The sequence below is a fragment of the Pygoscelis adeliae genome, unplaced genomic scaffold, assembly GCF_000699105.1.
Source record: "Pygoscelis adeliae isolate BGI_AS28 unplaced genomic scaffold, ASM69910v1 Scaffold160, whole genome shotgun sequence".
In the NCBI taxonomy this organism is placed as follows: Eukaryota; Metazoa; Chordata; class Aves; order Sphenisciformes; family Spheniscidae; genus Pygoscelis; species Pygoscelis adeliae.
The window spans coordinates 5,508,385-5,524,343 of record NW_008824035.1 but is presented as its reverse complement, the minus strand read 5'-3'; the positions used below and the strand labels follow the sequence as shown (position 1 = coordinate 5,524,343).

The following is a 15,959-nucleotide window of genomic DNA, read 5'->3' as shown; positions in this document are numbered from 1 at the left end:
AATTGCTTTGGAATCACTGCTTGTCATCATGAAACAATGATGCAAGGGAGGAAATGTCAGTCTGAAGTTTTGTTTTTTCAGGGGGAAGGAAAATGCTACCTCATTACTTCTATCTGTGCAAACAAAACTGGATCCAGGCCAGCATTTTGGAGGTTAAAGAAAAAAATTGCTGTAGCTTCCTGAGGCCTCCAGGTGGCAAATATTAACATGTATCTGACTGACTTCACTTGGGCTGGGAAAAAAATGTGGGTCAGTTATTCTAGACAGAGAGAACAGACAGCTGAGATTTAGGAGAAGGAATAGAGCCTTTAGAACAGCACTTGTCCTCTCCTGCAAGTGTAGCTCTTACGAAAGGCTCAGGCATTGATGCACCGATCTACGAGCATGTTGGCAGGGCTTGCCTACCTAGGATAGTTCACACACTGTGTTTAGGAAGGGTTTGCTGAGGCCTCGTGGGAGGGACTGTGAGGACTGCTGTGAACACACTGTTTATTCCAAGGAGAAGGAGGTTGAGGTTTAGCCTGATGTAGATGTGTACTTCTGTGACGGAGATAGGAGATCAGGTCTTTGTGATCCTTTCACCTACCTACTGTACAAAACCACTGTGCATGGCTGTTTGCCCTCCCTATTTTTTTGCTAGGCAGCTGCATTTTCTTTCCTATTAGAACATTTGTAATTTGCCACTTCAGTTCAGGGGGAATGCAAGTTTGATGCTGCTTTTACTGAGGATCAGCACCCACATGCCTTTTCACCTTGGTAGAAGTGGAGCTTGGATATTTAGGCAGGGAGCCAAAAGCTTGAAGTATAAGCAGAAATATTTAGCAGAAAGTGAAAGAGAACTGCCTTCCATCCATCAAATTTCCTGTTTGGTTTTTTTTTAAATATTTAAATTGAATGATATTTTATTAGTCTCCCTGTGGTTAGTTGATTATGGGAATCTTGTTTAACTCATGCCAGCCCTGGATAATAGTTTTCTCACAGCCTCCACCATCCTAGTGCTGGAAACCACTTTTCTCACTTGAATGAGTCACCAGCTTCCCTCCCCCACCACATACACATACACATACACACACCAGCTGCTTGAAGAGAAGGGCGAGGGGCAAGGAGAAAAGGGAAATATTTTTGGAAGTGAGAGAGGAAGGGACACGGGGGGGGAGGGAGAGGGAGGCAAATCAGATTGTGTGTGCCCTGGAGGGGAAGAGAGGGCAGGTAGCAGCATCAGCTCAGCTGTGTACTCAAGCTAAATACCCGCTGCTGAGAGGTAATGTATATTAGTTCCAGCCCTGTGTCACACTAACTCAGTTTATCAGCATTTTGACCAAGCTGGGACACAGCTGACCAGCTGGGAGCATAGATGGAGTGGATGCACAATTGTCTTCATATGTCTGTGTGGAATTACCCAGCATGATTTAGAGAGAGCAAACTAGTGAGATTCTGTATTTCATTGCCAGTTTCTTACTTGTGCGTGTGCACACGTGTCTGGGGAAAGGAACCTGTGCCCACACAGAAAGCCTCACTGTATTTTGTCTTTCATAGGTTTGACCCAGAGAGATTCAGTGAGGAATCAGCCATGAAAAACCTCTCCTTGTTGGGTTTTTCAGGAAGCCAGGAGTGCCCGGAGTTGAGGTGAGCATAGGGAAGGAGGTCTTCGTGTGCCTCTGTGGCAGACAGGAGAGAAGGTGCTTTCAGCCTTTTCCTGTTACCGCTGAGACAATCTGTCCAAGCTGGCAGTTGTCCTTTGGCAGATTTTCACCATAGCAAGGTTTTTATTCTTTTCTCCTGCCTCTTGCTTCAGGTTTGCCTATATGGTGGCTACAGTTCTGCTGAGTGTCCTGGTAAGGAAACTGTACCTTCACCCAGTGAAAGGACAAGTCATGGAGACCAAATATGAGCTGGTAACCTCACCAAAGGAGGAAGCCTGGATAACGGTGTCTAAGAGAAGCTAAGAGCAAGCAAAACAAGAGGCTAAAAGTGCCAGCAGTGAAGTTTTGAACAAGGGTCTTAGGGGGAATCATGCTGGCACCACGCTGACTCAGCCAAGGAATTTTTCATCCAGGTTTTGTTACCTTCCACATTCTTAACCACATACCTCTCTTGGGTACTTTTTCTAACTCAACTAGTAGTCATATTAAAGTAGATTTAATCTGTACGCCTTTTTTACATTTGCTTTTGGATCTCTGGCCAAACCATTGCAAAGGAAGCAACAAAACCTTGCAGTGGTATATGTATGAAGTGTTGGGTGCCAGCTAGTCAAAGACCAGACCTCTGGTTAATCCAGCACCTTTCCAAAAGCAGCCAAAAGCTGCCTCTTTAATCCAGTGGAATACTTCTTCATGTATCCTAGCTAGATAAGACCTTGGAGACACAAGAACAAAGCCTTTCTCTATATATAGGTATTTTTATTCAAAGTGTCTTTCATTCCTTTGAGCTATAGCTATAACTGTCAAGAAGAGCAGATATATCCTGTGAGAAGTATGTGTGAGTGTGTGTGAGAGAGAGAGAGAAAGAGAGAAATAAAGTGGGGCGGGAATTGCACCACCAGTTCTCTTGCTGTGTAATCTTGCCATGCTGTGAGGTTGCAAGAGAAAGGATGACTGAGAAATGCTAGTAAACCAAGAGGAACAAAATTGGTTTGGCCCCTGAGAAAACAGAAGCATCAGTAATAATATAATGAAATGAAATAAAACCACAGAACAAAGCCCTGAGAAAGGGATTCTCTATCCTGACAGTTCTGAGGGCAGTGTCTAATCTAATCAGCATCAGAAATTGACAGATGCTTGCAATTCATTCAGCACTGGGTCAGCATGAGATTGGTCATGCAAATACTGGAAAGGGAGAGTGCTGATTTTATAGGGCTCTGGATTAATAACTTAAAAGCCTTTCAAAGAATCCTTTTCCTCCTCCAAAATGGGTGCCAGCCAAAGCAGCATTGCATGCCATGTGTTCACATGCTTTTCCCTGCTTCTTTCTTTCTCTTTTGGCCATCATAGGCCAGCTCCTGAAACGTTTTTTAGAGCCCCACTGAACGGCTTGCAAGGCAGGAACCTCTTACCCTCTCATCTCATTGGAGTAATTGCCATCTGACTTTCTTTTCAGGTTGTGTTTCTCCCTTTTTTTTTCCTTCCCCCTCTTACATAGGATCACCCTTTACCTGATCTTCATAAGTCTTTTCCCCATAAACCTGTCTTCTCTGTTAGCTGCAGTTCCTAGCCCCCTTCCCACCCAAAAGCTGTGTGGTGGTAGGTGAGGTGTTGCTCAGTCTGCAGCTGTGTATGCCCAAGCTGCTTCTGTGCACAGCTACTGATGCACCACAGAACAGGCCAGGAGTGTGTGGCTCCTATTAGAGCTACTTTCTACTGCCTCTGCAGGCAGGGCACACTTTACATAGGGACACATACCTGGTAGCTGCAATTCCCATTTCTATAGACATTGTTCCTTTCACTGGCACCTTCCAGGACAGCAAATCTGCTGCTTTTATAAAAATGTTTTGGCTCTTGTATTGCTGCCAAGTGCCAGCCTGAATGCAGTCCTTTCAGCTCTTATGGGGTTAACATCTGATGCCAGCCTCTGTGGGCACCAATGAAAATTCTGCTCTTGGGTTTAATGTGTCAGCTCTGCTTTCAGTGGGGCTGTAGAGATTCAGATCCCCCCCAGTGCAGTTTGTGTTGGGGGGAGAGGTGAGACAGAGATGCTGTTCTACTGTTTTTTGTCTGCTGGGCAGAAAAAGGAGGGTTGTGCAGTTCAGCTTGCTGCCTCTCTTGCACTGATTTTTATCATGAACTGCAAGAAAGCTTTTGCTAATCTGACCTCCATTTAACTGAAGGTTGGTCATGTCCCCAGATGGCAATTCATGTTAGGCTTTGCTTCACTGCTTATGCAAAAAGGCCTGTTTTTCTTGAAGGTTGCAGATGTTTCTTAAACCTTCTGGAGAAATCAGCGTGGTAAAGGATTTTACTTTAAAGCATCCCTGGTGTGCAGAGGAGGCATAAGGGAGGCTAAGCTATTGCCTTCTTAGGAAAAAATGGTAGGATAGCACTGTCTCTGCTAGGAACCGGACAAGGAATATCTGACTGTCATATAATTGAGTGGTGAAGATCTGCTTTCTTCTAGCTGTGTCGTAGGAGTGAAGCTTTCAGACACCAGAAGAGCTTCCCAAGTGTAATTGTCCAGACTTCTGTTACAGCATTTCTCTGCCTTGCTGGAGCTGTACGGACCAACTGCCTTGCAACAGCCCTTCCCCAGTTACAGGAATCAAAAATGGGAGTAATTCCATATAATTTGTTACAAATTTTCCGTCAGCCTGCACAGGTATTGCATCCCATAAGACTGTGCTCTCAGTCCGGGCCACTAACTGAGCACGCTACAGGAGTCTGTGACTGATACAAGAGAAGAATGTGGCCCAAAGTGCTGGAGAAAGCCAATGATTAGTTTGTGTTTGCTCGAAACTGCTGTCAAAAAACCACCCTGACTCATCAGTTAAGGAAATGTGTTGAGCATGGAGGGAAAGGAAGGGGGGGTAAGGCGCTCTCAAGCATTTGTTATGCACTGCTTGGAGTGACACTGAGGTCACAGCCACATTGTTTGCTGAAGTCTGTAAGTTTCCATTCCTCATGCTATGTGTGTTGGTCATTTCAAACAGCGTAACTATCAAGATTTAGTGCAACACTCACCAGCCCAGCTGTGGATCCTTTTCTTGTGCAGCAAACCCCCTTTTTTGTATGGGAATGTTCATGGATCAGACCTTTCTCGTGAAGTTTTAATCTATTTTGATTGGAAACTTGAAATACCAGTTTTGTCCCATTTCTCCCCTCACCCCTTGTCTGGCATGCACCATCAGCTGGTTCTTGTTCGGCCTGGTTTCCTAAGGAAGACTTGTGTTCGTAGAGCGCGCCTCCCTCCCCACTTATGTTTGGCCATTTTCTCCTTTCTCACAAGAAGTAACTTCTGAGCCCTTGAGCCAAATCAACTGCATTTGATAGGGATTGGCATTTGAAATCTCAACACTGTTATGTTCCTATAAATTTTGTGAAAAAAAAGATGACCAGGCATAGGGAGCCTATACTAGACGTGTCACAAGATTGCAGCCAAAGCATTGTTAGATGCCAGCCTGGGGAAAAGCCTGAGTCAGCACCTGCACTGTAGCAGATAGCCAGTCTCAGGAGTCCAGTCAATAGAGAATAAGGTTCTGTCAGTCCTGCTCAGACCCATGCACTAAGGACACATCTAAGGCCCAGAGATCCCTTCTGGCTGTAACATGGGGACGTGGGCAAGCATTGCAACCTGTGGAAAAAAAATGCCTTAGTCTAGGAACAAAGCCAAGAGGGGGAGGTTGCTTCTATAATACAGGGAATTACTGCTTTTTATGCTTCATATTCCTGCTCTGCACCAGAAAGCTGCTTCACAAATTCCATAGGATGGTTTTGAAAAGCATACAGAAAAGCTGTCATTTCATTCCTTAGACTCTTACTGTAGAACAAGCTTCTACAGAGGGCTACAAACTCATGGAAGGTAAGAGGCTAAATATATCTCTGTGCCTATGCAACCTGCTGCTCTCAGAAGCAGGCAGCCAGCACAGGTGCTGGGAACAGTCAGGTCATTGCTCATTGATTGTCATGGCTGTTTCTGGCTGACAATACCTTATACTTTTACCCCTTGTACTGGTGGCAACTGCTGAGACAGTTGTTAACATAACTTTGAGCAGAGCAGACAGCTTATTGAGCTAGCCTCCCACTACCTCCAAAATATCCATGAATGGTGTTACCTTTAGATTTTAATTAACCTGGGCTGCATACAGAGCTATTATTGGAAATTAGTAATATCCTTCTGTTCCCAGCAGTTTAAAGACTTGCTGGTAATGGCTGTGGCATGCAGCACAGAGTTGAGGGCTGTATGTTTTATTTTCCATCATTAAATGGAAAGGATGGTCTTGGCAACTTCTGTCCTACTTGCTGCAAAAGTAAATGTTGGTTGTTGGGCAGAGTAGACATTTGCTGATTTAAAATACCTTGGGCAGCTCTCATGCCAGCTCCCCCATTAGCTGTGCAGTTACATGAACCTGGGGCTGCTGGCAATCCAAACTGGGAAAACAATATATCCATCTCACCTGCATAGTTTGTTCGTGAACATTTTGGTACTGTTTAACTCGCAGGTAAGTAGCATTGCCTTCTCACTCTTTCTGTCTCGGGTACTGTGCACGCGTTCTCACTGACAGCAGCAGATCTGTAGAGTCTCACCCCTCAACAGGGCCATGTATGACCTTCCCAAGGTTTCTGTTAATGCTACAGAAGGGGCTCCCTGACATTGACCCTTGAATATACATATATCCTGATCAGCAGAGTGAAGTCTACAATTTATTGGCTTCCTTTCTGTGCTCGGATCCTCTTGTAGCTTTGGGGCAAAAGGAATGGGGTAGAGCAGTACCTTCATGAAAGTACTTTGAGCATACAGGACTTCACCCACTTCCCTACCCCTTTTATCAAGAGTGACAGGGAAGGGGAGAAAAGGCTTCTAATGAGAAGGAAAACCTTCCACTTGTCCAAAGCAGGAATTACTGGAAAATATTCCAGGCATCTTTCTCTGGAGCCTGAGAGTATGTGCCCATCTTGGCATCTCTCTCTAGTTGAGCTCAGGACTGTTTTTTAGCAATCACTTTTCAACTAAACAAAAGGCCTGTTTGACATCTCTTAGGATTCAATGCCAGGTTTTTGGTGGTAGCAGATGGGGAAGAGGAACTACCACATGCAGGAAAAAAAAAGACGAAGAAAATGTTCCTCACATATGGAGGGTGGGGAAGGAGAGAAGATAAGGGTTTCCATGGCAACGTTCCTTGAAGATAAGTATTTTTAAATCTGTGTGAATTTTAGCATTCAAAACACAGTTGTGTTTTCCACAAGAAGATTTGGGGGAGGGCTGGAGTGGAAAGAATTTTTTCCCCTACTTTTCAGGTCATTCCTATTTCTTTTACAGAGGAGCTGGAACCCAAGATAAATGAAGTACGTGCAATTGCTCTGATGTTAATGCTCCTGTAAAGAAAAGCCTTGCTTCCAGGAGGCAAAAAGCATCAGTCATAGTTCTGTATCTGCACCAACATCTCTGGCGCAAGCACTTGATCATCTCTTTAATGGGAAAAGTTGTTTAAATAGATCAATACTAGGCCAGTAAAAAGTCACATGGACAAATCTTGCAGGATTCCACATTAAAACCAGTGTAACTTGGAGCAAAATCTTAATTATTATTGACATACAGATAAGTGACAGTAGTGGTGATAAGGTAGCTGAGGCCTTTTGCCTTAGCCAAAGAGGAAAGGATGCAAAACTGAAAGGGCAGAGGAACCAGGTAAAATGTGTCCCCGGTGTCTCAGTTACCTCAACGACAGTGAAACATCGCTGCAGGTGGGCAAGTGATGCTCCAGTGACATTATTAGGCAGGAAATATTTGCTCTTTCTATGGGGTGTCAGTGCCGGGGCCACCTCTGAACCTCTCTGAAGCTTCTCTGCTCCAGTCTCTGCAGTGCTGAGCAACTCACTGGCACTGGCACGCTCTGCTCCCACCTCCCTGCTGGCATCCAGGCAGGTCAGCTCTGTCACAAGCCTGGCAGTGAGACATCCAATGCTGTGCCTGCTTGGCTGCCAACTTTCTAGTCTCACCAAAAAAGGCTTTTTTTTTTTTTTAACAGTCACTTCCAACTCAGTAATGACTCAGACACTGCAGCAAGGGTAAAGCGATCATCTTCCCCTTCAGAGCTTTACGGCAGAAGGCCCTGGGTATCCTCTCTAAAAGACAGCTTGCTGGGCCCAGCCATCAGCTGGATTCAGTTCTTTAACTGATGGAAGGAGATGTTCCAGCAGTGCTGTGTATCTGCTGGTTCAGGGGCTGTGTTTCAGCAATAGACTAAATGATTCCTACAAGTACTTTGTGTTCAGAAGCCTTGGGGAGGGGAGGCTGGGAGGGAATGAGTAGTCATATATAAAAGAGAAGGTGCTATTCACCCATTAAGGCTCTTGCCCTGACTAAATTTCCCTAGGCCATGAATCCAGGAAAGGAACAAAAATCTATTGGAACAGTAAAAGAAAAACAGTAAGTCATATTTGGCCATTGGGGTGAGGGAAGGGAAGCAAATACGGGTGTCTGAAAAAGCAAAGTTCATATTGTCGAAGTGTGGAAATTGGCACTTGGTAGCATTGTTTCATACTGGCCGAGACTCTGATACAGAATAAGCAAGGCTCAGATCTAGCTAAGGCAACTTTATTACCCTTGTCAACTTCCCTACATCTTCATTGATAAAGCCTACCACCAGCATGGAAAAAAGCTTCACTTTTCATGTCACTGTTGGATCCTCTATTGGAATTCACTGTTGTCAGGTATATTAGTTTTAATTCTGGGGATAATCATGCTCTGATGTCAGCACTAACATGAAAATGCATACTCTAGCTTTGTAGTTTCTTGGACTGAAAAGCAACCGACTTGCTCGTGCAGGGCTTGTTAGCTGTGAGTTATTGATTATATATACATGTTTATTCCATCCCTTCCTTTAAGACCACTGGTATTTTGTGCTGCACACTGATGCTCTAGCTCCATGCATTTGCCTTACAGCTGAACCCCAGGAGATGCAGGAACTCTGCAATACCTAAAAAACAGAAATGCAGCAACTTCAATCCCTGCTCAGCAGCCTTCAGTATCCAGTATGTCACAAGCTGACTCTTACTCCATCCTCAGGTGCTTCTAAGTCAGCCTGTACAATGATGGGGTTCAGGGCACCATGGGCGTTAGACAGCAGTAACTGGATTGCTGCTGTGCAGGGGAGTGGAAGCACTGCTGCCTTGTTGCAACATGTATGAGCGTTCTCACACAGCTCTAAGCTTCCACAAAGGCAGTTTCCAGGCCAAAAAGCCCTGCCTTCTGGCAGCTTGGCTACCACCTGCCACTGTCCTGCCTGGGGAGAAAGAAGGTTGCCCACTGTGTGGCACATGAGTTTCTGAACGTGCCCTGGCTCTGCGAGGTGGCTGTCCTGATTTTGCCATCTCTTCCAGGAGTCTGAATGGGGGAAAGGTGCCTTGGGAGGAGAGGAGTGAGCTGTGTGAGTTAATGGGAGCTGACAGGGATGCCTGCAAGAATACACCATCACATATGATGGAAAACCAACTGGACCAATGGTTGCAGCCGCCCCACATTCATTGGTGAGCAAGATATTTGGGAACAGAGAAAGTGTGTGAAGCACTTAGTCCTTCCGCTGTGCAGAATTCATATTAAATTTGCCTGTGCCTGCACCTTGATTTGATGGTATTGTTCTTGTAAAAGGAAGGAGCAAACTGATTGCTTGCTAACAGACTGCTCTAAATTAACCTCAAGCATGGGGCTGGGCCTGCAAACCTTTGTATGACTGTGACTATTATTTATGCTGTGTGATTGCATTGAATACCACTGACTTTCATATATTGGCCTAGCACAGTTGCACTTAAATCTTAGTTGCTGCTTTCAGTCATTAGAAACCAAATTTTGGAAGCTGTTTAGGTGTTTGGATTTTGAATATCGCATTGAGAACCTACTTGACTATTTAAATGCCTAGATGTCTTCGTAAGTCTAGTATTGCCATAATGCAAAGAAAAAGGAAATGATATAGAGGGTTTGCTGGATCAGGCCTCCGGTTTCATACCCCAGCAGTGATAACTAGGTAGGGCCTGTTGCTATATATACACCATAGTTCACAGTGAACCTCTTTTGTGCTTGAGGAAGCTTGATGGTGACTTTTACATACTAATGGTAAAAATACTGCAAACATACATCCTGCATTAGCCTTTATATATTTTACTGTACTGTTCCGGTGTGGTAAACTGAGCTGAGCAATCACATTTTCTCAATTACCCTCAAGAACTGGAAATCCTTATCACCTCAGTGTTTCTTTCTCCCACTACTGCAGCACTGGTCTTGAAATTGTCACCACAGCTAAAAATCCTCATTCTGTAAATTAAACTGTGATTTTAAAAAAATTTACAATGCAGCCTCCTCATAAAACTCCACCAAGTCTTTTGCTGATGTGACTCACTCAATTACTCATGTGGGCAGACGTTCAGATAATAAAAGTGGTTAATGGAAAGCTGTGAGAAATACTGCTGGTTCCTGAGGATGCAGGGGAGGGGGAAGGCTACTGCGGGTATTTTATCCTAAGAGCTGCTGTATTCAGTGACCTCCCAGCCATTTTTTTAAGATAAGGATTTCTCCATTCTGCTTTTTTCTTTGTATAAAAAGAGCTTGAAAAATCAGACTGGCAGTAGAGGAACAAAAGTACACCAGCTGTGTATGTTTGCTCCTCTGCTCCTCTTCCTACATATTAGAGATGATAGCGAGTCTGTGACCTGAAATAATCTCTTTATCCTAGCGATGTATATATTTAGACAACACTCAGTACTCTAATGAAGTCTGGATTCCCGAATCAAGGAGTACAGCTAGCAAGTGGCTAAACAAGCCCTTTGGTTGGAGGTGTCACATATACTGACAAGGACCGGATTTTTCTGGAATAAATAATAGGCCCTTGAGATTTGGTGTGCAATAGTTCAGGTAATAAAACTGGAAGGTAGATTTCAATGACATTTCGGTGAGTGCACATGGGAGGAATATGGCACTTTTTGAAGTTGGTGAGGCAGAAAGTTACTGAAGAGTAGTACAATACCACTTCGATGTGAGAGCCCCCTTATGCAATGAAATTATACATGTATGATGGCTTCAAAGAGACTTAGAATTAAGCCAAAACTGGAACTAGTGGAAGTGGACAAACTGATTAGAGCTGAGGGCTAGCTGGCATTTGCAAAACAACCAGTACAGTTACCTCTTGGCTGCGTGGCTCTGAGGCTGCTAGATTTTTGAGGGATGTGCTGCCGCAAATGGCTGTGCGAGGCCCTTCCAACATCAGTGATGGTGTGAAAAGGAACAGGACGCAAGGATGTGCTCATTCCTTATGCAAGATGAGCTTGGAGGGAGACTACGGCTTGACTTCTAAAATAGAGCTTCTGGCACAGAGAAGCAACGCATGGGTGTTGAGGCTGTGGACCTGAGAAAGTAAGCTGTCAGATTATATTTAGCAAATACATGTTGCAGAAAAGCACAGAGAGGGAAGGAGGGGAACTAATGCATAGCTGGGCCCCATGGGTAGTGAGCACACAGAGCAGGGAACGAGGCTGTTTAGTGAGGATGAATTGCCTTGGTGTTCCTGATTCAAATAAATCTCTGTGAGGCCAGGGATCTGCACAGTTTTGTATGATTACTTTGAACAGTAGAGCTCAGCTTTATTTATCCTTCAGTAATGGCTCAACCCCAGACTCCATCAGGTGAAGGGTGACCAACCTGTGGCCTTTCAGCCATTTACTTCTGGCCCAATGCTAGGGATGTCTCCTGCAGCAATCCCATTCCCCAGCTGGGGAAGCAGTAGTCTGATAGGGGCTCTTGAAACGAATGTCACAAGCTGCTGTACACCCCAGTTGCACACCGGCTCAGCCCCAACCCACCAGAAGCTTGTTAGCTAAGGCTGGCACCTGCAAAATAGGTTGGATACCCTGCCCCATTTGAATTCAGGGGCGTGAACACCTTACTCCATTGTGTTCCCTGGAAAGCCCAGTCCTAAAGAGACAAAGATGGAAAAAAAATCCTTACACCTGTATGAGACAGATTAAACCTTGTGTGCTGACATGTGATAGTCAGTCATTTGAGTCCTGTCTTATATTCCAGGGTGCAGAGGTTGTGACTTTGATTAGTTTGTAGCAGGATGGGTACAGCTTAGGCTCTAGCTCTTCCCTGCTAAAAGCTCACTCTCATAATTCAGAGATGTCCTTGCCTTTGAAATAAATGAGTCCTTTAAGCTCTCTCTCAGAGGAGACAGTGTGGGGAGGCCTGGCTGCCTTCTGCACATAAATATTCCGTCAAACCAGGTTCAGGCTGAGGTGGGTGAAGCTGCTGCAACTGATGGGGAGCCATCAGTCTCCATCTCCTGTTAGGCAGTACTGCATCACTGAGATTTGTGCTGTTACCATACTGTCAAAAATAGTTGTGGGTGAGGGAAAGGGCTGAAATGCTCCCATGTGTTAGCTAAGCGGAAGGACAGAGCAGTTAGGAGAAGGAGAGAGATGCAAACTGTGATAGTGAACAAAAGCTGTGCAAAGAGGAGCGGCCTTCGCAGCCTCGTGAAAGGGGATTACTTGACCAGATGCGTGATGGAAGGAGGAAAGATGACTTCACAGATGTGATTTATTATCCTTCCCATGCAAGGGAGTTATGCTGATTCCAGGAACAACACACATTTGTTTGGTGGCTCCTAAGAATATGCAAGGCCATAAAAAACTTTTTAAAGTGGTTTATGTGGTAAAAGCATGATTACAAACAGGACAGGATTTAAAAAGCTCCAGGGGGCAAGTTCCTGGCGTTATGCGAGTACCTAAAAATCTGAACTTCAATTACATACAGGAAGAAACAAAGACCTCAGAGAACGGTTCTAGCTATTGCAGCTGCAGAGCAAACTTGCAAATGTGAAAAAAGCGTAAGTAGGCCAGTAACATCTGCTCCAGTCTGTAGTGAGCCGGAGTCAACAGTTGAGAGAGGATGAATTTTCCCATGTGCTGTAGTGGAGCATTAACTTCACTATCTACCCTTTAGGGTCTGCCTCCTCAGCAGCCATATTAGACCTTACCTGGGGGATGCCACAAGGGTCAGGACAGGGTGGGAAAGGACTGGCAGTTGGTCTGGGTTGGCGTCTTTGAGAAGGAGTACTGGCAAGAAAGAAAAACAAATTAGAGATGTTCTTTCCTCCCCCCTCCGTGAGTGCTTTGTCGTTTGAACCCTTGGAGGGAAACTGATGAGCAGCTATGCTTTGTGCTGGCTTCTCTTTGAGACCATTTGTTGCCTGTTTTCTTTTAAAGCCTGAAATGTTAGATCATTATTTTTCATATTTAGCTTGACCTCTTCCCCCCTTCAAGAGTTTCTCCCCTTGTACTGGCTCTGTTCTTCTCACACAGTGCTATGTTGAAATAAAGTTCAAGCGAAAACTTGAATTCCTAGGAAAAAAGCTTGGTATTTAGAATGAGACATGTCCTAGAACAGACAGTCTGAATCTCTGCAACATGTCCTGTCCCTCTCTGGAGGTGTTGTGAGGTATCAGGTGTCAATCATGCACTGCCTCTGTCTGAGATGGTTCTGAAATAGCAATGTTAGGGCACACACTTCCATGAGGTGTAAACTACCCCATGGGTCACTTCTCTTTGTGCAGCAAGCGCTTTACCCAGATGCAGTTTCTCGTAAGCAGTGAGGTTATCTGTGGTTACAGTCTTGATTGCCCAGCAAATTGCTGAATGCCCGAGGAAGCAGGAGGAGAATGTGCAGCTGCAGGGTGTGTGGGTTTTTCATTCTGTTTTACAGTGAGGACTGGAGGTTGAGTGTTTAAGACGCCTCAGGATCCTGACACCATTTGTTGCAGCATTGGATATGTATGAGCTGCATTCTGTGCCGGGAGGCCACCGCTGGCGTTCTGGAATAGCCGTGGGAGTTAAATAAGCTGCTGTTCGCTTCAGGTGCTTTGGATTATGAGACTGGCAAAGACCTGCCATCCAGCCAGAGGCAGATCCAGACACTATGTGAAGCGAGCAGGATGGCATGACTTCGTCTTTATTGAGGGAGTGAAGGTACATACTTCAGTTACAGACTATTTTCTTGAATCCTCCAATCTTCCCTCCCTCCCCACCCCTCTAGTAAATGTTACCTGCTGGCTAAAGGGCACGGGCCTATGAATATGATCAGTACACATGACCGTATGTTTGGTGTCAGAGTCCTTTGTTCTTTATCCAGCTGCAAATCTGCTCAGCTCCATGTCATGCAGCAAGCACAGGGATTTTCGGCTTTTGTTTCTACCGTTTACAAAATGTGAAAAAAAAAATTTCAGGGAAAAATGCTCAGAAATGGGAACCTCATAGAACTAGAGCAGAGTTATTTACACAAGTAAACTGAAAACCTGCAGCAGGATCTGTCAGAGATCTGACCTGGTCATCTGCCTAAACGGGATGTTTACTCACATACTCCGACATGGTGATTGTGCTGTTCAGTTTTCCATACAGCAAAGGAAATGGAAGAGGCTTTTGATTGTGATTGCTTACTACTCCTTTCCCCCTAACTCTCACCACCCCAAAAAAGAGCAAGAAATCTAAAACCTTAGTCACAGTTTTAAGTTTTTCTGTCCAGCCTTTTCTTTTTCTGCCCTTTATCCAGTGATAGTCTTATAAGCATATACCAGGCTCAGTACTGGTTTTGAAATTTAATGTTAATTTCTACGGTTTCTCCAACAGGTAATAGGTGGCCTTTGAGCTACCCCACTATTACTTTTCTCTAATTAAGAATTGGTAATTCGAACTGTGGTATGTGGGATGTGCACACAAAGTGCCCAGCTGCAAGATTGCACATGACCAAAGGATCTGCTTGTATCTGCAAGTTTTTGTGAGCAGGGGACTCCCTTGGGTGATTGGCAGAGATAAAAATCTAACGCATGCGAGAGCGCTCGGAATAACCGTGGTCTCCCTGTGCTTTTGGATCTCAACCTCCAATTTGGAGTCTCCAGCTAGATGCTTGCCTTTCTATTTTTTGGTGACTGATCAGCACGTTGAGGTGGAAAATATGTTTGCTTCCCAGTCTTGAAGATATTGATCTAAGGGAAAATCTTGCACAAAAGGATTGAAAAAAAGTTGGAAAAGTTAAAGTGTGTAATACCGTAATTAGGGCTGAGGGAGTATAAAAACTTAAAATTAGTTTAACACATCACTTGACAGATGGGAAGTCATTTATTTAAATTTAGGGAAGTGGTAGTTGCATTCAGTTGGTCTAATTTAAACACTATTTCTGGTTATTTTTGGTATGTGTACAGAGGATCATAGGATGGCCATGATTCTGACAGGAGGGCTCTTCATATTTAAATTTAAATCCACAAAAGAGTACCCTATTAAAATGTAAACATGCTGTGATAACAAGCACCTAATTATGCAGACAGGTTAGCCCAGCTATTCTGCTGAACAGCTGTGTGCACATATTTCAGATATAATGCTTTTTCTTACACCCTAAAAATCACTGGCAGGGCCACTGAGAGGTCAAGAGGTGCCTGACCCAAAGGTGGGAGCTCCCTGTAAGAAGGTTTGCTGATGGTGAGTGCAGATCTGAGAGCAGACGGGCTCTCACAGGTTTGCACTGAAAGCAGGCCCTGATGGCACCCAAAAGCACAGAGAGATGACACAATTAACAGTTCCCCCTCCCTACAGTCTGGTGCTGCTAATCCAAGTTAAAACTCCTAACGGCATCTTTGGAGAACCTTCCTCCTTACATCTTGACAGCTTTCTCCTTTTGCCAAGAGAAAGATCATGCAGGTTTACTGGGGAGCTGCCAAATGACAGCTTGACTTCACACCTGAAAAGCAAATGAATGGAGAAGGAAAGCCTCAGCCTGCCTCCAGCCTGGCACAAACGCGAAGAGTCCTGGGAGCGTGGGCGTGAGCAACCCCTGGAGCTGCAGCAGCAGCAGATGTGACATGAGCAGAGTCCAAGCTGAAGCTACTGTGGAGGAGGGAGCGTGGGGCCCATTACCAAAGTGTGAAGGTGTTACTTGTCAGCTGCAGGCCCTAGGGTGAGGTGGAAGCCTGGCCACGGCTGATTCTTGGAGGTGTGGGACAGGGCTTGGAGCTCCACACTGTACAGCAGCCCTTTGTGAGTTGATTTGGTTGGCTTTTCTTCCCAGACCCCTTGCAGCAAAGGCTCAGATCAGCTCTCTCAAAAAGCACATTAACAATCAGCAAGGGGGCTGACAACCAGGATTTATTCTTTAACTACAGCAAAATCTGTATTTTTGCATGTATAACTCATGGTTTATAAACTTCGGGGGTAGAAGGCACCAAGAGCGAGGCTGCACGACACTCACTTCTTCAGTCCTTGTCATTTTAGGGCAGT

General features: G+C 44.9%; 1 protein-coding gene across 1 annotated transcript in view; it reads left to right on the top strand.

Annotated features, from left to right (window-relative positions):
* The window catches only part of LOC103924536 (cytochrome P450 20A1), a 15,646-nt gene extending 13,497 nt beyond the window's left edge, over positions 1–2,149 (top strand). Inside the window, exons 12-13 of the mRNA XM_009333068.1 lie at positions 1,537–1,626; positions 1,796–2,149. Coding sequence (XP_009331343.1) covers positions 1,537–1,626; positions 1,796–1,946 — 241 coding nt within the window. The 3' untranslated portion in view covers positions 1,947–2,149. The remainder of the gene's footprint in view (positions 1–1,536; positions 1,627–1,795) is intronic.
* Positions 2,150–15,959: the final 13,810 nt, after the last annotated feature.